This window comes from Vanacampus margaritifer, chromosome 1 (genome assembly GCF_051991255.1).
Source record: "Vanacampus margaritifer isolate UIUO_Vmar chromosome 1, RoL_Vmar_1.0, whole genome shotgun sequence".
Classification (NCBI taxonomy): domain Eukaryota; kingdom Metazoa; phylum Chordata; class Actinopteri; order Syngnathiformes; family Syngnathidae; genus Vanacampus; species Vanacampus margaritifer.
This window is the reverse complement of record NC_135432.1, coordinates 52,484,891-52,507,319: the sequence shown is the minus strand read 5'-3', so window position 1 is coordinate 52,507,319 and position 22,429 is coordinate 52,484,891. Positions and strand designations below refer to the sequence as shown.

The 22,429-nt window shown below is 39.9% G+C and overlaps 2 protein-coding genes across 3 annotated transcripts in view; one reads left to right on the top strand and one right to left on the bottom strand.

The window, feature by feature from the left end:
- Positions 1 to 3,871, bottom strand: part of trappc12 (trafficking protein particle complex subunit 12) — a 28,023-nt gene extending 24,152 nt beyond the window's left edge. The window contains exons 1-3 of one of the 2 annotated variants that reach the window (XM_077585486.1): positions 3,809 to 3,871; positions 2,104 to 3,358; positions 417 to 533 (exon numbers count right to left, since the gene is read on the bottom strand). In XM_077585486.1, the coding sequence (XP_077441612.1) occupies positions 417 to 533; positions 2,104 to 3,342 (1,356 nt within the window). In that variant the 5' untranslated portion in view covers positions 3,343 to 3,358; positions 3,809 to 3,871. The other variant, XM_077585575.1, reaches the window with a different exon arrangement.
- Positions 3,872 to 4,006: 135 nt separating this feature from the next.
- The window catches only part of eipr1 (EARP complex and GARP complex interacting protein 1), a 41,106-nt gene continuing 22,683 nt past the window's right edge, over positions 4,007 to 22,429 (top strand). The window contains exons 1-5 of the mRNA XM_077586089.1: positions 4,007 to 4,160; positions 4,355 to 4,438; positions 11,182 to 11,314; positions 12,186 to 12,342; positions 18,797 to 18,896. Of these exons, the coding sequence (XP_077442215.1) occupies positions 4,119 to 4,160; positions 4,355 to 4,438; positions 11,182 to 11,314; positions 12,186 to 12,342; positions 18,797 to 18,896 (516 nt within the window). The 5' untranslated portion in view covers positions 4,007 to 4,118. The remainder of the gene's footprint in view (positions 4,161 to 4,354; positions 4,439 to 11,181; positions 11,315 to 12,185; positions 12,343 to 18,796; positions 18,897 to 22,429) is intronic.

The window sequence follows — 22,429 nt, the reverse complement described above, 5'->3', positions numbered from 1 at the left end:
GCACTTCCAGTGGTTGACTACTGTCACAAAAATTGACAACTCAAAAAAAGTATTTGTCCCCCAAGCCATTAGACTCCATAACACCACCGTAGCCAAAGGGGGAGGAGATAGGAGATAACTGACATGTTAGAAAACCACACGTCAGCCACACAGTTTCTGTTTTCCCCTCTTGTCTTTCTATCTACCTTCTTTGCTGCACAGCACATACACACAACTAATCCATAATCAATATTTTCACCTTGCTGTTCTTGGCAGCCTCTTTAAGTGCCAAAACAAAATCAACAATTCATTACAGCATTCCTCAAAAGGAATATGAGGTTAATTTGTCGGAAGCAATTGTCAACTTCCCACAGTTTGTCATGACATTCTTCTTCAGACCACTAAGTAGTTGATTAGCACTGCATCAACAAACTTACAATGAGCTGCTTGAGACCCGCAAAGGACTGTTCCACAGAGTTGGCGGTGAGAACTTGTCGCTTCATGGCCGCCTGTTCCCCCAAGAATCGAAGCATTAAATCTTTTACGGCATCACCCTGTGACAAAATGTACAAAATGTAGTGACATATGATGCAAAAGAAGGAACAAAACAATACAAATTAAAGCTACTTGCATATTATTTTTAATTTGTGATCCAAATTTAAGTGAAATTTGGCAATGGAGCTTTGGTGCAAATTATTTGACATTCAGTACATTGGCTAAGTGACATTTTAAAATAATGCAAATATAATAGTAAGTCTGAATAGGTAATGCCTGTCTATAAACAAATGATTCCCTTCAAGCAACTATAGAGACCCAGTAAGCATCTCAGCCCATATGACACTCAGTTATTTGTTAGTTGCATTTAACAATTAACTTGTTAGTAAGGGTGTATATCCATTTTGGTATAATTTTACCCATATTATTGGTGTATAATAAATAAAGAAGAGGTGTAGAGATAGACCAATGTGTTTTTTTCAGGGCTGATACCAATTAATAGTAGTCGAGGAGGCCGATAATCGATATTTGGAGCCGATATTTACTTTCACTAAAAGTTAAAATATCTGTGTAAAAAAAACAACAACAAAAAAAACATAAGAAATGCACACTCCAACTCCTAATTGTGTCAAAATGTTTTTAAGCATGTGTTTTTTGAACATCTTTTTTGATTTGCAAAAGGTTGTTGTTTTTTTAATCTTAGATAATAGACATCTTTGTTTTAAAATTGTAACAAATAGTTCAGGGAGCTCTCCGGTTCATCAATATGTCAAAGCCAATTGAAAACTTGAAGCGGAAGTCAACCTTAAACATTTCTTAACAGTTGACAATAATATGTTATATGTGACACTCTGATTAATATTACATTTGTGGAAGATGAGTTATGAAGCAAAATCCAGCCGTTTTTTTTCCATCTCAGGGGGTGGCCATTTTGACACTTGCTGTCGACTGAAGATGACATCGCAGTGGGCTCTTTGTACAAACCCACTACTTTCTGAACTCAATACCACTCCTTCATTTCCTGTCTTTCATGATTGGACAAACTAATTAATCCAGGTGTGTCTGGCCATTGTTGTCGTGGTTACTGAGGTCTGGCACACCTGGATTAATCAATTTGTCCAATCATGAAAGACAGGAAATGAAGGAGTGGTGCTGAGTTCAGGAAGTAGTGGATTTGTGCAAAGAGCCCGTTTCTCAGGGATCAGGCAACGACCAATCACAGCTCACCTATTTTCTGAAGCTGAGCTGTGATTGGGTGTTACCTGTGACCTGAGCAACTGTGATGTAACTCATATTCCACTATCGCAATATTAACCAGAATACTGTATTTAGTGGGGCATTGAAAATATTGTAAAAAAAAAAATAAAAAAATTTAGAAATATCTGAAATGTTACTTATTATTTATCTCAGTTTTACTTTCAAGAAAACAAGAAGGAGCAGAGAGTTTTGCAGCATCCCTTATAAAGTGAACTTAAAATTTGAATAAATAGTTCTCTAAAGTAAACAGAGTGTTAAATTGATGTATTATCGGACATCAAATTTATATGAAAAAAAGGCAGATGCCGATATTCATAAAAATGCTGAATATCTGCGCCGATAATGTGTTTTCTAGTAAATTATTTTTCTTACCTGAAGGTTGTCAAACTTGAGACCCGGCATGGTGAGGCTATACTGCTGTGTGGCCATGGAGAGCAATGACTTCCTTATCTCTTCAGACGGCAGCCATGCATCATGGCGTCTGTCCACCTCGCTTAGACTCAGCGCTGTTGCAAATGCATCATCACTTCCTGAGAAAACAGCCTGAAGCTGGTTGAAAGGCTGCGGCTGAGTAACTGGAGATGAGGCGGTAGGTTGACTTGAAGATTGTAATGTTTGGGATGGAGGAAGTTGAGACTTGGCTGTGAACTCAGGAGGGACAGAATTGTGTCCTGAATGAGGAGTAGGAGCACCCAGAGTGTCACAGGAGGAGGAGGTAGAAGAGAGCTTGTGCGGGTTTGCGGCTATAGGTGTCGGGCCTGGTGAGATCTCTGCATTGGGGTTGGACACTGAGATGAAGGAGGACGGGGCCATGAAGGAATCAAAAAAGTCAGAGGCTGGATTGATCTGTCCATTGTCATTGAAGAATTTGCTGAGACTAGGGCTGGGCTGGCATACCAGTGGAATGGTCAACTTGCTGGGCGTTACCGCTTCATCACTTCCCCCACCACTCCCTATACTAAAACTGGGGGACTTGATCAGGGTGGGCTGGAAGCCGTCGGGTATCAGTGAATTTGGCTGCTTACTTTGGCTAAATATAGTGCACACTGGCACAGGCCCGTCTTTGAGATTTGTCCCTTTTTCCGACACTGGTTCATCACTTTGAAGACTGGATGGACTCTTTGTGTCAGTGTGAGATAAATGGGAATGCTCTCTTGCATTTGCCCCAACATTTATCTCAGTATATTCTTTCTGCTGTACATCTAAAACTTCAGTCTCACTCATAATCTGTAAGCAGTCTGTTTGTTCTTCAGTGCCACATGATGTGTAGCTTTCATTCTCCTCAACGCCACAATCAAGGAATGAATCTATCGGAGCAACATCCTCCTCCTCACTGTTATTGGGAGAATCAGAGATAATGACACTCTCCATCATTTGGTCATTGAGCTTGTCCATCAGGCTTTCTGATGGTGAAGCACTGCTGTCTCCGTGTGGTGTTGCAAAGTCTCCCCCCAGGTCGATGCTCTCTCCCTGTGGCAAGATATTGTCTCTGGCAGGAGTCCGACTGCTGGTTGACTCTGGAGGGTCTGGGGATGGAGCCTCCTGGGTGACATCCTCTACCGTGATGTCCAAAGTGACTGGCCGCTGGGTTGGAGCCTCCTCACGATCCATTTACTGCTTTTCGAATCTTAAACCATATTGAAAGACATATGTCAGTAATCAAAATAAATAAATAAAATGTATATATATTTTTAAAATGAATAGAAACAATATTAAGTACAAACTATAACAACGACACGGTTAGCACGAGAGAAGAGTTATCGCAATAAGCACTTTACATAATTATCTTTCATATAACAACGCTTTATCCGAGATCAAAAGTTAAGACGCACAGTACCTCTCTTGCACGTAACGATATCGTAACCAATAAATCGCAAAGGCATTGATCTCATTTAGCTATTTTGCTAACAGTTTTACCAGTTAGAAACGGAGCTGTTTGCAATGAGTCCCTTTTTTGCTTCAGGAAGCGTTGCAGGATGTTATAAAGAAAGATAATAGTCCGAAAGTATCCATACAGATTTGTGATTACAGAAGTCAAAAGGTTCAACATAAATATATCAAGGGTACAAATTCTTACCAATCACTGGCGCAACCATACAACTTCAATGCGCATGAGCGGTTACTATTACTATCCGGAAGTTTGGTGTACGGCACGCGGTAGTGACCAAATCTCTTTGGATGACGTACATGATATTCCGGAATTTAATTACGCATGTTTTATAACGTATTCAACGTTGAATAATTTCTGTTGCGCATTCCGTTCGGAAACGCGAACGTAATAATTTAAGAATCGCGGAAGTGGTAGAACAATTGTAAACGAATGAATGTGTTAGGTCCATCGTCTTGTTTGTGTTATTTAAAAATACCCATTCAGCAGTACATTTAAAATGGAAGACGACGCACCCGTCATTTATGGTCTTGAATTCCAGGTATGCATCTTACGGGGATATCATATTACTGGTGCGTTTTTAGCTTGCTAAAATGATAATTTTCCTATTCTGTGTTCCATTTTCATTTGCACCGTTTTTGCAATGCATGATTTTTAATTTCCTGTTTTCGATTTACTGTCATGTTGTTAAGATGTATCTAAAGTCCCTTTTTTGCATCTGTGAATGGTTTGCAGGCACGATCACTGACTGCCCAGACAGCTGAAACTGATGCTATTCGTTTCCTTGTGGGTACACAGTCTCTAAAGTTTGACAACCAGGTGAGACAACAGACGTGGTCAAGTCACAGGAATTTAAAAAGGGAAATTACGTGTAAATGTGTAACGGTTGTTATTGTCAAGCACGGACGGCTCCAATACTTTTTCCAAATTCGGTAGAGGGGTGTTGGGGTGGCTTTACGGAGGGCGGGGCTGTAAGAATAATTTATAATTTTATTTTAAAATATAGTTACTTTATTGTTGCCAACTAATTGACCACTACTTTGGTCAGACAGAGTTTTGCATTTTAAGATAATAATGTTGATTTTTGGTTTATACTGTCCTACATTATATTTATACTATATTTATACTGTCATACATTATATGTGTAACAATATATTTGCGTTTGTAGTTAAAATTTGCAATTGGGTAAAATGGTGTGGTGTCATATTGTGAGTTAATGTTTTGCTCTAAGTAATCAAAATGAAACACAGAATTCTATATCACTGTGTATGAACAGTCATGACATGTTAAAGTCCATAAGACAATTTATGGACAGGAGATGATGAAATTCCTAAATTCCTTGCTGTTGTACAAGGAAATGGAGCAAATGCTGTTCTTAAATTCTTAGAGACTATTTGCTCATGCAGTTGTTTACAAAGTGGTGAACCTTTTTCTAATCCTTGCTTGTGAACAAATGAGCCTTTCGATCTTTCTTTCCCAACCATGACACTCACCTCTTTTTAATTAACCTGTTCACTCGTGAAATGCTCCAAACAAGAGTTTTTTTTAGCTTTACTCAATTTTCTCAGTTTTTCGTCCACTCCGTCCCAGCTTTTTGGGAACATATAGCATGCATCAAATTCATATTGAGCAAATATTTGCGCCAAAAAACAAAACAAAAACAAAACGTTCTTCAGCTTTAACATTAAATGTCTTGTCTTTGTAGTCTATTCAACTTAATGTAGGTTAAACGGGATTTTAAAATCAATGTATTCTGTTGTTGTTTTTTGTGAATGTTTTTTTACATTTTAAACAACATCCCAGGTTAATTGGAATTCCGCTTTGTAAAACAGTGCTTCAGGTAACATTCAACTATTCATTATTATCCTAGCAAATTTTAATTTTTTTGACATTGATAAATGTAGCCTATGTACAAAAAACATTCCATATGATATACCGTTATATCATGTCATTGATGTTTTATATTGTTCCGCCAGTGGTGTAGTCCAGGGTATACGCGGGTATACGAAGTATAACTATGGAGGACCAAAACTGCCAAAATTCAAAATAAATAAATGACTAAATAAATGAATGAAAGTGGAAATAAAAACAGATATAAAAATATATATAATTAGAAAATAAAATCCCAAAAAATAAATATAAATTGAAATAAAAACAACAAAATATATATATACATAAATTGATACATTTGTATTTAAATTTGGAATTATATTTTTTTATATTAGTTTTTATTTTCACTTTTAGTCATTTATTTATTTATTTAGTCATTTATTTATTCTTAATTTTGGCAGTTTTGGTCCATATTGCCAGGAAGAAATGTTATTCAAATGAGGGGGCGGTCCTAAGCATGTCTTGGGTTGGACTCCACCGTTGCAAGCTTCCTTTCATTGGTCGAGTGAGCGGCGGCGAAGAAGGAAGTCTCGCTGGCTTGCATGGAGAGCTCCAGCAATGGACGACTATCTTGTTCACTGTCACCACAACTTGTCGACAACTTGTGTTACCAAACTGTTCTTAACAAGTCGTGATAATTTTATTATTGTGAGTAAGTACAAAAGACAGATTTTTATTTCTTACATGTCACCGTTTCTAAAAGAGGCCGTTTTTTTTGGACTATTTAAAAAAAAAAATGGTGAAAATTGAGAGTATGCCCACTTCTCCAGGGACCACTACACCACTGGTTTCCGCAATATAAATCATTATATCGTACAACTCTGTGTCCAACTGTTCATATATGCTAAATGTGAGTATTTTATTTTATAGTGTACTGTAGATGACTTGTACGTGATCAGTTTTAATTTTATGTGATTCATTTGTATCAACCTTTTTTCAACACTGTTTGGAACCTCACATGTAGCCCAGTCAGTTGTGCATTCATAATGCAATAACAAATAACAGGACTTCAGCCAAGTGTGATTCTTTATGATATACAGAACTGTTACACATTAACCCTTTTTCTAACTATGGTTTCTCGTATTATGGATTAACTGTTCATGTGTTTTATTGTATGAACTGTATGTTTGTATGTGTGATTGGGAAGAAAGATGAGTTTGTGTGCATGCATGCCGGCATGCACATCTTGCATAGGTCATTACAGAGACAGATGAGAGAAACAGTTGGTGCTAAACGGGAAGAGAAATAATTAGCTCTCTAAGAAAAATAGGGATGACGGTGAGAGCGAGAAATGTCTGCCCAGAGAAAAATGAGCCTGTTTTCTGGCAGACTTGAATGTGAAAATGGTCTGGCACCAAATGCAAACCTAGCTCATTCCAAGTCTTGTATAGAAACAGTCAAAAATTATGCTTGTTGGAAACGGTGACAGTGACCACTTGATCTTTGTAATTTCTTATCACACATTGTCAATAGCTGAATATACTATTCTTGACACTTCCTCTACTCAAGCATCAGCCCAAACAAGATTTCATTTAAGCCGACAAAGAGTGTGAATGTTGTTTGACTTGGTCAGAGATGAGGTACACATAGATGCAGGTTTCTGGTGTTTAAGAGACAAGATGGTAAAGCAGGCAAAGGAGTAGTGTAGGAATCTATGAAAGGAAATGGCACTGGTTGAGATCAAGGCAAAAGTACAAACAAATTTGAGCTAGATGTAACTACCATTATTTCCAGTCTACAAAACACACCTTGATTAAAAGCCCCAACAGCTAAATTTTGCCATAAAAACAAATATGTACAGATATTGGTTGCTTCACTTTATTAGCCACGGATCTCTATGATATAACATGGGGTATTTACAAAGAAATAGGTCACACACAATGATTAAAATATGTCCTGTCTCATGACACTGACACATCCACCATGCATAACCTGGAAATTCATGCACAACCACCAGAGGGATGATTCGTTGACTTGTGTGTCCCTACTTTCTAGTTCATAGAATTTTCCTAAAATGTGTTAATTCCATAGAAATCCATTTGGAAAATACCATTTCTTTGAATACATATCATACTTTTAACGCAAAATTAACTCGTGGATCCGGAAGTTATACTGATCCCTGCCAGTGATGTGTGTGCAGCTCATCTACAGGCTACTTTGAAGGTGCAAAGCGAGTGAAAGTTGACCAGGTTGCCATGCAATGCGTGTGGAATGCGATTAAATTCCATCCATCCATCCATTTTCTTGACCGCTTTTCCTCACTAGGGTCGCGGGGGTGCTGGAGCCTATCCCAGCTGGCTTCAGGCAGTAGGCGGGGTACACCCTGAACTGGTTGCCAGCCAATCGCAGGGCACACAGAGACGAACAACCATACTCACAATCACACCTATGGAGAATTTGGAGTGTTCAATTAACCTGCCATGCATGTCTTTGGAATGTGGGAGGAAACCGGAGTACCCGGTGAAACCCACGCAAGCACGGGGATGCGATTAAATTAAATAAATAAATAAAAAATCTGTTTCTCACGGCCCATGATTATGGCTGTATTGTTTGTGATCTGCACTTCGACTCCAAGACTCATCAGCATGTGGAAATGCTCCTTACAGGTGACGAAAATAGTCTGCTTGGTGCTGACCCTTTTTTCCACCAATTAAGATTATATAATCTTGACGTTCGTCCGTCATTGTAATGTAGTAGAGACACAGTGATTGTATATGGGGAAAAAAAAGAGTGCAGCAGCCTGTGTCTTTTTTTTTTTTTTTTACTTAAGCCTGTACTATTTCTATACTAACATGCCTACCATTGCAGGCTTTTATCATAAGTTGTGCTGTATGTTGTTTTCAACGGAAGTAATTATATTTTCAAGTTTTTGTGTGTTTGCTGGCCACAAATGATCTGCTTAGTTTGGCAGAGTTTAACCAACACTAAGAAAAATGTTTTTTCGATTGGCATTTCAGCCCGGAGAGCTCCTTCTGTATCCATAAGCCTTGTGGCCTCTCCACCTTCCATTAAGCATAATGCAGGGTGGAAATGCCTCTTTTAACTCGCAGAGCACCTCTCAAATCCCTTGGAGACCAATAGCTAGAATGACAGATCGGAGTGTGTGTCGGCATGGCATTTAAGGCCGCTAATGAGATAAAGTGCCCAAGCTTGGCACCTCTCACCCGCATTCTACTCCTCCGTACCGCTTACTGTCATCTGTGCGGCTAAAGAGCTTTAGAACAGAGGCCCCTGAAGTGGGGTCCACAAGCCAGCTTGGTTTTATCCCTCCCTTACCTCCTCTTCCCTCCTCCCTCCTCCCTCCTCTACTTCTCCCTGCCTTCATTCCAGCACATAATTAAAAGAGCTGGGCCGGGTGCCCAAGTGGTTCAAAGTTATGAGTCACTCCCCAGGCCTGGAAGAGAGACGTATAAATCACCTAGGGGGAGGGACTGTTGGAGGTTCTCTTTCCCCTCGCACCTGGGATTATTTGGGAGGACCCTATTACTAGGCCCTCCAATTACCCCACCCCGTCGGTCTGAATTTATTTGTACCGCTCCCCCACCACCATTAAATTATAACTTTGCTTATTTTTTTTTATTTTTTTTTGCTTGCTGCAGTCCAACCCAAGGTTAATAGCTGCCTTGCTGACTTTGAGTTGGCTGAGGGACTCTGTGGCTGTGATGCTCATCCCCTCCTCTTCTTCATGTTGCTTTCTTTCATCCTCTTGTTAAGCCTGTAAATGGCAAACAGGCAAGAGGAGTGGGAGTTACTGGCCATGGCATCACCATTTACAGTCCTCTTAGACATTGTAAGTGCATCTCCAATTTGGGATACTGCCTTTAGTTGTCTGATCAACCCTAGAGAACCTCACTTTTTACTGTATTGTGGGCCCTGAACTGAATTTAACTGAGGGCCCGTGTTGAATAGATTCCTATGTCATGAAAGTCCCTCAATAAAATGGGAAGGTTGTAAAATACAAGTTTACCTTGTTGGAATTTAGACAACTGTTGATTGTTTTTAACATCAGCCAAGGCCTAAGTCATATAACGGGTCAAGGACCTGCCTTCTAACACGCACCAATATTAATGATATAGTTGAAGGGTTGCATCCCCTGTAAATCTTTACTGGCTTGATTTAACTGCAGTGATGTACAAGTTTAGTCTTGGCCCCAACTATATAACTGCACTACTGGAAACCCGACTGACACCACTGTGATTGGAAATGGGATGAATGAAGCAAAATGGATCAGAAACCAAAACAAAAATGTTATACTAACTATACCAAAATGTACTGCAGAGGGTAAACACTTTATTTTTTTATTTTTTTTATAATCTCAATGCTAAGTGAGAATTAATGAAAACACGAACATCATAGCAGGTCTACTCGCATGTCTTTAATTGCCTGCACACAGTGTGCATTGATGAAATTCAGTGGTTGTCATAATAATGGTATAGGATAGCTCTTCAGCTAGCATCCATAATGTTTCAAAACTAAATCAGATGTACTGCAGTGTTAGCTGTTCATGCCAACTTTTAACACAACAGATTTAGTATTACAATTTAAAACAAACAAAATACATCCAAGGAGGAAAGTTTTTTATTTTTTTCAAACCCGTGGGCAGTATTTTATTTTGAAAGGGCTTGGTCAGAACCATCAAAAAGACCAAAATGGGTCACAATACCGCCAAGGGGTTTTAAAGTAACATTTATTTCTGTTTACAGAAAAGCATGCTGTGGGTTTCTGGGTATTTGCAAAGAAAATCAATTTTCCTCTTTTTACATAATCCTATAACATGTAAAAATCTACCATTACTTGTTAAAGTGTTTTAACAGTTATTTTAAAGGCCAAATTAAGATGAAAAAAATACATCAGTGCAATGTTGAGGGAAAAGAAGCAAAGGACCCAATGCAACAACTGAATTTAAATGACTCCAAACATTTTTCTTTTAACTGTGAACGCGAGAATGCATCTGAGCTTTCTTACGCCTGGCAGCACAGCACTACTGCAGATTTCAATAATAGTATGGTTGTCATTTTGCACCCAGGTTGTATTAATGCAATTTTTAAATCTACAAGGATGGTATTTTGATTTTTTTTTAAATCGTCAAACGTCCGTGATGTACTTATTTGTTTCCAAATTTAACATTTAAATGATCATCCTTCTGCAGTGGGATTTCCATAATCTTTGCCACCGGTAGGAACTAAATCACACATTCACACCTCATGTCATTTAGACCCACAAAACACAAAACTGTAAGCATCAATTTTATATGCAGTGATCAACAGATCAGACTCTTAGCCATAACATACCAATTTCACTCACTACTGCGACATATCACTTTATGTATCATTTTATGGTATTGATTCAACTGCATCAGTTATCAATACTGTGATTTTTTCTTTCTATGCGCATTTGTGCATTTGCTGCTCAATTTGAAATATAATATGTGTGGTGTGTTTATGTTGCTGTGGCAATATGTAGCAAGAATTTTTTTTCTTTATTTTTAAGTATCATCTTGCTGTCTCTCACAATGCCATATCAGTACAACTAGAACGCAAATACTGAGCAATGATTACGTCTTCATTTTTCAACTCTACTATTCACGTCTAATGTACTTTTAGATTACTTAAATGGAATTTAAATGGAAGTGAAGTCAATCTCTTTTGTGTTTCTGTTGTCCTTCCTTCAAGATCCACGTCATTGACTTTGATGATGAGAATAACATCATTAATAAGAATGTCCTTCTACACCAAGCTGGAGAGATATGGAACATTGGTGCCAGTCCTGCAGACAAAGATGTGCTTACCACCTGCTACAACAAAAGTGAGTGCCAGTCTTTTCCACTGCCTCTATCTGTATTCACTTGCTGTTGATGTATTTTGTTTTCTTTCTTCTGTCTTTTTGCCTTTTAACTAACTTGTCGTGTCTGCTTATTAATTAGTTTTATGCATTTAATGTAAGAGTTGTAGCATGGAATAAATCTCCAGGTAACAAATAAGCCTAGATGGAAATTATGTTATTTTATACGAATAAAATCAAGACATCTCAAATGTACATCATGCTTAGTATTGCTTTTTTATTTATTGTCATTGTGCATTCTCCAGGCCATCATAAAATGTGTTGATTTAAAGGTATGAAGAATTTTTAAATGAGACAGATCATGCCATTTTCCCCCACAATTTCAACTAGTTCCCAGGTAATTGAACATGTATTTGTAAAAATACAAGGATAAAGAATTCAGATTTTCACGACCTGTGTTTTGCCTTGCTGAAATCAAACATGACGTCGAGTCACACATACATACAACATACGACATCAAGTGCTGCAGTGTTTACGGTAGTAAATATGGCCCATATGTAGGGGCTCATCTCATTTTTATATTTGTAAATTGGTAGGTCCCTCCTTGCTCCTTGTTTACATGCTTTGTGTAATTTCTCACTTCATTGGGTGATATAGACACTCCAGAGAGCCAAGAATTTGTACACAAGAAATTAAAAAGTAATTTTCCCATATTATATACACTTCCCCCCCCCCCTTTTTCCCATAATATATACACTTATAATTTCACTTGTATTTTTTGTATGGTCAGCAACTGAAAAGCAGTCCAGGGTGTCTCTGGCTCTTAAATTTGTGTGAATGACAAAATAATCTGTTTCTCACTATCTGTGAATGATATCATGTCGTTCCCATCCAGCCAGTGACAGCCGGGTGGTGTCCTGTGCAGCAGTATGGCGGATGCCCTCCAATTATGAAACAGGAAACCATGAGTCTCCTGACGACTCAGCCCATAACCCTCAAACCCTGGAACTGCTTTGTCACCTAGACGACAGAGCCCGCGGCAACGCAGCCTGGTAAGTGTTTTGGGGGAATAGCTGTATTTGATTTTATCTTATCTAGGTATGTACAATAACTTTTTTCCCCCACCGATACCGATATCTTTCAGATTCTCCAAACCAATACATATAACTTTTTTTTCTGTAAACTACAAATATATATATGTTGCATTTTAAAAGAATAAAACATTTGAATCCCGCTTCCTACGAATGTAGTGAGGCTCGGAGGATGACGGAAGATGATGGTCAGCAACAACGTACAGTCACATGTTTTGCTATATATTTTTTCACTCTTTTCACTTCAGACGGTGAGGCGGGCAAACTCAAAAGCTCTGATGCGTATCAGTACGTACTGTATTAATAAAGATGGTCGCATTTTGTTCTTCAAAGAATAAATCACTCACAAAAATATTTATTTTGCAGTGAAATTTCAACAGTGCACTTTGCACACAATTTGAAATACACACAGGACCTTAAGCATTTTAGTGCTACTGGCCATTTTCATGTGAAGATCTTGTCAAGGACCACAATAAAAACAAGCAATTAAAAATATCTCTCACCATAGCTGCACTTCAACGAGCTGTGGCCATTTGTATACAGCAGGGCACAGTACACTGCCATACTAACTATCCATTCATATTCAGAACCACTTATTCTTCACTGTTAGCCATTAGCTTAGCCAGTCCTCAATTTGACTGCTCCACTATTGTTTACATTACCTGCAAGACCCGACAACAGTCCATGAAGGTCCCGTATGGTCGCGCCATCTGGTTCAGGATGTTGAAAGTACGGCGAAAAATCGCTGGAATTCGTCAAATTTGTACTGCTCTCCAATGTTGATTAAGTCCATACGATTATAGTACCTAGCAACAAGGGTAAAGTTACAGTCAAAAAGGAAAAAGCACGGCTCACTTCATTACTCTCCGGCGGCTGCCCAAAGCAGGCCGCTCCTGAGGCGGTACCACAGGTATCAGCCCGGGTGACCACCCTGGGTCCATCAGCTGCGGCTTTCTTTCAAGTAAATAAGACCCAGCTAGCAGTGCGTGCGCTTGTGAAATTTTTACCCCAAGTTTCAATGTATATAATACATTAGTTTTAGAGTCCAGGAGACTTTGACTGGTTGTACGTGTACAACCTATAATTGTTTTTAGTCGCCACATCGTGAAATTTGGGCGACTGCACGCTCAAATTGGGAGCAGTCTAAAGCCCTATATTTCAAATAAACTGCTCTGGGAAAACTAAAGCTGTGTTGACAAATGTCTCCTGAAGTTGCACGCAGCTGCGTCATATTACCGCCTATGTCATGCAGCAGAGGCTTGGACTGTTAAAGTGACAGTAACCAGATCAATGTTCGTGTATTTGAGGTGGCTTTCAATATCGGCCTAAATTACCAATATTGGACTGATACAAGTGATATAATTTTCTCCCAATAATTATTGGTTTGATAGATATCATGCATCACTTATCTTATCTCTCTGCCTAATCTTTCTGTCTATTTATTAAACACTGGGAAAGCAAAGTTTTTTGGGTTAGTTATATTATTTTGTGTGCAGCGGCACGGTGGCTGACTGCTTAGCACGTCCGCCTCCCAGTGCAGAGTATGTGAGATTGAGTCCGGGCTTCGGCCTTCCTGGGTGGAGTTCGCGTGTTCTCCCCGTGCTTGCGTGGGTTTTCTCCGGGTACTCCGGTTTCCTCCCACATTCCTAAGACATGCATGCCAGGTTAATTGAGCACTCAAAATTGTCCACAGGTGTGATTGTGAGTGTGAATGGTTGTTCGTCTCTGTGTGCCCTGCGATTGGCTGGCAACCAGTTCAGGGTGTACCCCGCCTACTGCCTGAAGCCAGCTAGGATAGGCTCCAGCACCCCACGCGACCCTTGTGAGGACAAGCGGTTAAGAAAATAGATGGATGGATGGATGGATGGATGGATGGATGGATGGGTATTATATTGTCCTTTTTCCACTTCCCTGACATTTGAATATTGTTTTACTTTCTGAGACTCAGACTATTGACTGGCCCGCATCTCCGGTTGTACTCACAGCCTGAGTCTTTTGTCTTTTGTGAGGCACAATGCCTTCCCATAACTCACCACCTATGAGAAAGGAAATCGATGCTCATTTCTCATTTTAGTCCACTGTTCATTAGTATCTCTCGATTGCTATCATTTTTAGAGATGCCAATCAGTTAAAGTGATGCATACTGTAACTGTGTCTGTAAGGAAGAGATAAAGATGGAAGAAAGGGAAGACTGGAAGAAGTGTGGGAAATAGCATGAGTGTGTGTGTGTGTGTGTGTGTGTGTGTGTGTGTGTGTGTGTGTGTGTGTGTGTGTGTGTGTGTGTGTGTGTGTGTGTGTGTGTGTGTCAGTCAAAAGTTAGGTCAAGCAATGCTTCTGTAAAGATTGATATTTTTAGCTCCTATATCTCAACATACAGCACATCTTGCACAAGGATATTAGGTGTGTACATGTGTGTGCATATCTTATAGCCTATGCTATGCAAAATAGTGCCCACTGTGCCCAGTGGGCACTATTTTGCTTCCCTAAATGAATGGCTTTGATCTGGTCCCTCCACCTCCTTCAAAACACATTAATGTGCATTTATACTCACACTCACCATTGTTTGCACTAGCGTGTCCATGTTTGTGTATGTCAGGTGGGAAAAGTAAAGATATTAGATTTTGTATTCATATAAGAATATGAACATTCCTGTGTATGTATGTTTGACTCTGTGTAGGCCACAACTCACCTTTATCACCTTTACAACTTTCTCATCCATTAAAATAGTAGTTTCAGACTGTATCTCATTTGAGAATGCAAGAATTGCCTCCAGGAGGTGCTGTGCCATCCACCCTCATGCAGTATATCTTCGTTTTAGTTTAAGGGTGCTCCACATGTTCTCAATATGGTTGAGGTCAGGTAATGATGGTGGCCATACAATGAGTTTTTTTCTCTTCATATGCATAACAGCGTGGAATGGTGTGTTGTCTTGCATGAGAATTATTTTGCTGCGGAAGGCATGGTTCTTTTTAGACCATAGCAGCAAATTTCAGTTTGAGACTCAACATTTCTCAAAGATGACACATTCAGGCACCATGAAGGGTCTCACACATTATTGTTGCCCAAATCATCCAACTATCTTTCAATCCATTTTCTATACTGCTATAGGTTGCAAGTGAGCTGAATCATTTCCCAAATGATTTTTGGGCGGCAATCAGGCACATGGCACATACTAGAGGTGTATGCATTTATGCTCACATGGATATTTTAGATTTTTTAATGATCCTAACATGCAAAATTAATAAAAAAAAATAGTATTCATGTATTTCAAAGACTACTGTAGGGTTCCACCTTATTGACACGTTATGAATAATTGCAATGCAAGCCTTAGGAGGGTCCTGCATCATGAGGTCCTAAGACAGGGGTGGGCAAACTCAGTCCTTGAAGGCCACAGTGCTGCATGTTTTGGATTGTGGCAGGGGCCACCGGCCGGAGAGCATACCCAGGAGCGCCCCCCACCCCAACACGGCCCGTGCCCCCATCCACCCCCGCCACCCACCACAACCCAGCCCCAGCCGCCCCCCAAACCCCCAGACCCCCCTACCCCCCAGCACCCAGCCACCCGTGCCCACCCCACCTCCAGCCACGTGGTGGGACAAAACACCGGGGGCAGAAAGGGAGATGGGAGCACCGGGGGACGGCGGCACCCCCGAACCCCAGGCCCAGCGGGGCAAGGCCCCGGTCGTCACGCCAGCGTTCTTAGTGAAAACTAACCCTGTTACTGAGTTCGCCAGCTCGCCGACTGGCGAACTCTACCCTACCTCTGTTGTAAGGACTCCACCAGCAGCTTCAAATGCTTGCTGCTCATCAGTGTTTTTTTTTTTTTCCTGAACAGCTGCCCTCTTCTTGATACATTTGCCTGACAGAAATGTTCCTTAACATGACTTTGTCCAAACAAACCCGCTGGGTCTCTGAATCACACCAAACTCTTAACTGTACAATGATGTTGTTTTCTTGTCTAAGGCATTGGACATTTCTTCCGCTGTAAAAGGTGTGATTGAATATTATTGAAACACATATTAACTTCAATCGATTTTATCCTACACACTTTAGAGAGAATATAGGTTATGCTGCCATCAAAGAACGATAGTAATGATCAATGCTGTATTGTTTACTCAATGAAATGGCTCTTAAAACCCAAACCCTAAAAAAGTTGTACATACAAATAACGACCATTTACATGGATTTATTTTGTGTATATGTGGGGGATATTGTTTTGTTAAATCATTAAATAGCAATAACACTTTTGCCTAATACACATTTACATTTTTTTTTAAATCTGTTTCTTCTTTGTAAAATGAATTAAGCACACTCCCCCACACTGACAACTTTTTTTTTCAACAACTAAAAATATTGCTGTTGCTTAAAGGTAACAATTAGGTTCTAAAAGTTGGAGTTTACTTACCTATAATAACATAACAACTACTTTAGAGCTCGGTGACATTTTGCCTTACTGAATTTAACCCAGAAAAATCTAATTGAATCCAGACTTTAACAAGCATACAGTACATGTTCGACCCCAGGTTGAGGTTGAGCTTTTGGTCTGTTCTTTGACTCCAAAAGCACAACAGCTCATCACAGACTGACCAGCTAAGCTGTTTTTTGGCTCTCCATACTGTATTTAAGGTACCGTTGCAGAATTGGAAAATTGAAGTCTACCCTTGAATTTGCCGACCTCTGACATAGTATCAGAGGCAGAATGCCGCCAGCCACTACAAGAATGTGAAGTTTCACACCCAAGAATCACATTTGTATTGAAAGCAATTGTTGCCACGCACATGTCCCCATAAATCTAATTAACATAGTAGGGCAAGCCAAAATTGCTATGTGAATATGCACACATTATGTTGTTTGTGAAAGGTACAGTCATGTACACACATGGACAAAATTGTTGCAAAAAAAACCCACAATGGTCACAGGAAAAAAAACCTCAAACCTGACAAAGGTAATACGAAATAAGAACTTCATGAAAATTAACCAATGAAATTAGGCACTGCTTTTGAATTTTGGTTCACCGGAATTATCTATAAAAACAAACTCATGAAACAGGCCTGCAGGACAAAAAATTATATTAACCCTAGAAAATAATTTGACCATTCAACCAAATAGCATCACTGGTGTCTTCAAATTTGTGATCAGTCAGTTGATCTATTTGAAGGGTGACAAGTAGTCACTGTGCTGTTTGATGATGTGACGTGGTCTGCTCTAATGATGGAACACAGGATGAAGGGGGTGGACTGTCTCAAGAGATTAGAAAGAGAATTATAGACCGCTCATTAAAGGTAAAGGCTATAAGACTCTCCAAGTAGCTTGATGTTTCTGTGACTGTAGTTTCATACCTTATTCTAAAATGTGTAGGCACCAAGCCTAAAATAATAAGCACTAAAGAGTATGAGTGAGCCAATCAACATTACAAGGGAGTTATAAAGCACCAGTTTGAGCAACTCTGTCATGGAGCTGCTCATCTCCAAGGAACAAGCATGAAATACATACTGTACTTTATGCTGAGCACAGTGAAGAATGACCAAGCAGGTGTGGAATCAATACTATGCAGACCATAGTGTGCGGGTTGAATCAAAGCTAGGCATGCAGCAAAATAACCCACTTTTTCCCACATCAGTGAGGCAACTTTTTTTTTATTCCACTGTTGTTTTGAACACTGGATTGAAAGAATCAGGGGTTTGGATTAGCTGTGACATTCTTTTGTTATGAATTGCTCGATACAAATGCTAATCAGGGATGGCCAAGTTCGGTCCTCGAGAGCCACTATCCAGCCTGTTTTCCATGTCTTCCTCCTTCAGCGCAGCTGATTCTAATGATCAGCTCATCAGCAAGCTTTGCAGAAGCCTGACAACGATCCTGATCATGAATCAGGTGTGTTAGTGGAGAAAACATGGAAAACAGGCTGGGTAGTGGCTCTCGAGGACCGAACTTGGCCACCCCTGTGCTATATAATGCCAGACTATTCCGTAGATAATAATAAAAGTTTTACTCAAAGTAACAGAACTGACTCGTCACAGTTACCCAGTATTTAAAACATAGTCTCATTTTTGTTTATAGCAGTACTTGAAATACCCACAAGGATGAAATCGTATGTGGGGGACAGAGATGGGGGAGAGGGCGAGGGAGAGGACGAGAGGGAATGCATGGTTGATGAAACCCTAATTTACCACTAGGTGGAGTAACTACACTCTCAATCATGCTTTCAGCCACTTATGTATTGGAATGCGGGGGTGAAATCCATAGGTGTCTAGTAGGATGCATTGCGGTCCTCCATGCATTTGGAGTTACCTTTAGAAATAAATACTTTTCCCCCTTTGATCATACCATCATATTTTGGATCAATGACCCCCTGTTCAATACACAATGTTAATGTGCTTGTTCAAGAATCGTGTGTGTGTTTTGAAATCCACAGTGTACTATGGGAGCCAATGGGAGATGGCAAGCGTGTGATTTCATTGGCTGATAACCATGTACTTCTCTGGGATCTGCAAGAGAGCTCCACACAGGCCACAGTAAGACAAACACACACACACACACCATATCTCACAATAGTAAACTCATTATTTGATAACCACCATATTGTCTCTACATTATCAGATGCACACGTCCTTATTCCCTGTGACACCAGCAGAGTCCACTAATCTCTCATACTCAGTTCACCATACCCCCCCCCCCCCCCTGCCCTCACACACACACACTTCTATATTGCCTGTAATTGTGAAATGTGAGTGTGTACAGTTGTTTTGTGTCCTGCTGATTGATAACCACTCTGTCCCACCTCCCACCTGAAGTCAATTGTGATGAGCTTCAGCTCACCTATAACGCTGATGAGTATAAGTTGTAGAAAATGGAGTTGACAAAGACTGAGAGACAAAATGCACTCTGACTAATAGCCACGAGGAGGAGTAAGTAAGCAGGGGGAACTAATTTAGACAAAGGAATAACTACATTACAAATTGCCAAACTTTAATCAATCCCATGAACAGAAAATCAAACTTCCCACTGTCAACGCAGAGTGTCGTTAAGGTTATCATAAGTACATTAATGATATCAAGGTCAAGGTTTATTTACTGCCTACTTTATTCACTGCCCAAAGTGCTGCATATATTAAAAAACTGATTAAAAAAAACAATAGGGATAAAATAATACAAATTAGAACAATAAAAAGGAGCTATCCAGGTCAGCTAGCATGCATTTAAAATGCAGTGAACACTATTAAAACAAAACTGGAAATAAAAAATAGTACTAAGATAAAAACACAATAAAATATATCACTGCTTTCATTTCTCATTGAGGTTGTGCTATTTCAGTCAAATTAGTTAGTTTTTTGCTTTGGCTGATTCTGTGACATAAGACTATTAGTGTGTTTGGTGTATTTGTTAAACATTCTAAAGGAATGCAATTGGGTTTTTTTAAGTACAAAGTGTTAATGTAGTTTTCAACAGTATGCCTGTGATGTACTGACTTTGCAATAAAATTTGTAATAGTGCCATGTATTTCAAGTATCAATGTGATATGTTTCCAGTGGATATCTGTGAGATAAATGTGTTGCAGTAGTGCTGTTTTCATAACAAATTTCTTCTTGTCCTTGTTCTTGGCCCTTCAGAAAAATGCTCATGTACTTTTTATGTTAAAGGTGTATTCAAGGATTTTCTTGAAAAGTAGAAGCCAAACGTCCGTTCATCACTTTTTAAAAACTGTGCATGCGGAAGACCATCCTACCAGCTCTCCTGCTTATCCGGGGGAAACGCCTATCAAATGTCGGGAACGTGTAATCTCATCTTCATCATCATCTTCGTCAGTCTCTGCAGCCGGCCTCACTTCATAGACGGATGTCCTCTTGTGGATCTCAGTCTTTTTAAAAGTATGCGGTGATATCGGTGGAGCTACAACGATGAATAGCTGAGTCCGAAGCTCAACGGGTACATGCTACAGACACTCGAAGCCGGCTTCGTTCCTCAAACAAATCTCGTACACACAAAAGCATTTCAAGATTTGCGTGTGTCCAAAAGAAGACGTTGAGGACGTTTAACGGCTGTAATGTATATGCCAAGTCTGGAGTGGCGCTGTAGCGCAGCCACAGGGAGTTAACAGAAAGCGTAGAAGAAGAATCGGCGAAGAAGACGAGCACTTTTCCCCCCCTAACTTTATTGCAATTTACAGAACAAACATGGCTTTGCGTGTATCAAACCAACATGAAAAAGACGAACACAGGAGAAGTGACAATGGCGGGTGATTCAAGCACGACACCGCTTGTTGAACGTGGGAATAAAGAAGCAAAATATTTTGCTGCAAAAGCATAAGCAAGCTTAGGAGGCTACACAAAACAACTATGACACGTCTATCCGCCATTGTTGTTGACAGACTTGACGGTTCGCGTGCAGTCATGCGAGAATTGGCGCATACGTCATTAATCTGCAACAATGCTTCGTCATCGAGCTGCGACCATTATGTCATCACTGGAGGAGTATCTTGCATATGGTGTCCAGACGGACGCGTATGGGGCGAGTTTTCAAATCTTTCCACTCTGGAGCCCGGTTTCAAAAGTTTCAAACTCCAAAACCGCGCCAGCGTGTGGACGAATGGCCTAAACAGTAAGAAACTTGTGAGGGTACATTGAAACTGGCTTTTGTATTGACGGGGCCTAAGATGATCCACCTGGAAGATGCAGCACAAAAGATCCTTGAATACGCCTTTAAGTAAAGCTCAGATTTCATATTTCTGAGAAGACTTTCTACAAAATGTTTTGGTCTAGAAAACCATGTGTGAAGTCAAAGGCCCCTAATAATAAATGAGTTGGTCAGGTTTGTCAAGATTTAAGGGTCTAGCCCAAATCTAAATTTAGAGATGTGTGTCAATATTTTTCTTCACATTGTTAATCTATCTGTGAAGTTAAGTGGTTTCCCCTCAAAGAAAATTAATGTACATACACACAGATTCCCGTTGTTCCATCATTTATAAATGTTATACTTGGGCAATATTGTTATACTGCTTTCAGATTGTGTGCTCTGGTGTAAGTAGTGACCCCAATGTGAGGTTGAGTACAACCACAGGGACATGTGAGGTCTTAATCCTATCTTCTGACACCAACACTGGACAGCAGAGGTATTAAATCCCATATCAAGGGAGAAGAGGAGAGTTGGAAAGTAATCGGGGGAGGCTGTATAATGAGAAAAGGAAGATGGAGGGAGCAATGGGCGGCCAAGCTTGATTGGAAAGATGTAGGCTGGAAGGCAGAGCAGGATGTATGGATGTGGGAAGGGAGTGTGCTTGATTAGGAGAGAGGGAATGAAAAAGAGAAGAAAAAAACTTGGCAGTCAAGACAAATTCCTCTCGTACTGATGAGAATGCTAATATCTCTTCCCCTTCCTTCCTGCTCCCCCTCTCACCATGGTTTTCCCATCTCCCATTCCCTCTATCTGTCAGTGGGTTATGTGTTCATTTCAACTTGTCTATTTCTTTCTCACAAGGCCTTGGCCTAGATTATCATGTCTTCAATGTGGGTGTTTGGACGAGCACGTATGAATATGAAGGAAAATCATCTGAATACAGTAGATATTTAAAGTCTACATTCTACACACCCAAATGCCAGTTTTTTAGGACATAAATACATTTCAAAACATTTTGCACCATTACTGTGCCCCGTAACCTGTATAGCTTAAAATATAGAAAAAGGAATCTTTTATTGAAGGCAAGCAAAAATATACAACTGAAATAATGTGGCTGCACAAGTGTGCACACCCTTGTTATAACACATTCAAACCAAGGCTGTACTGGCCATCTGGCATACAGGGCAGATGCCCAGTGGGTCGGCCTCTTTGGGGGTCAATACAGTGCTTTTTAATTGTTATTTTGCTATATTTTACCCCAAGAGACTGATCCACAATTTAGAGGGATCGGTCCGGTAATCCATATAGATAGCAAACTGAAACGTCATCAATTAACATCAGTGACGTACACCCAAAACAACAACGTCACGTTGCAGTGTTAACAGAAGTAAGCATTGTCCCGACTCGCAACGTGTCATATGCAAATTTAGCTGTGC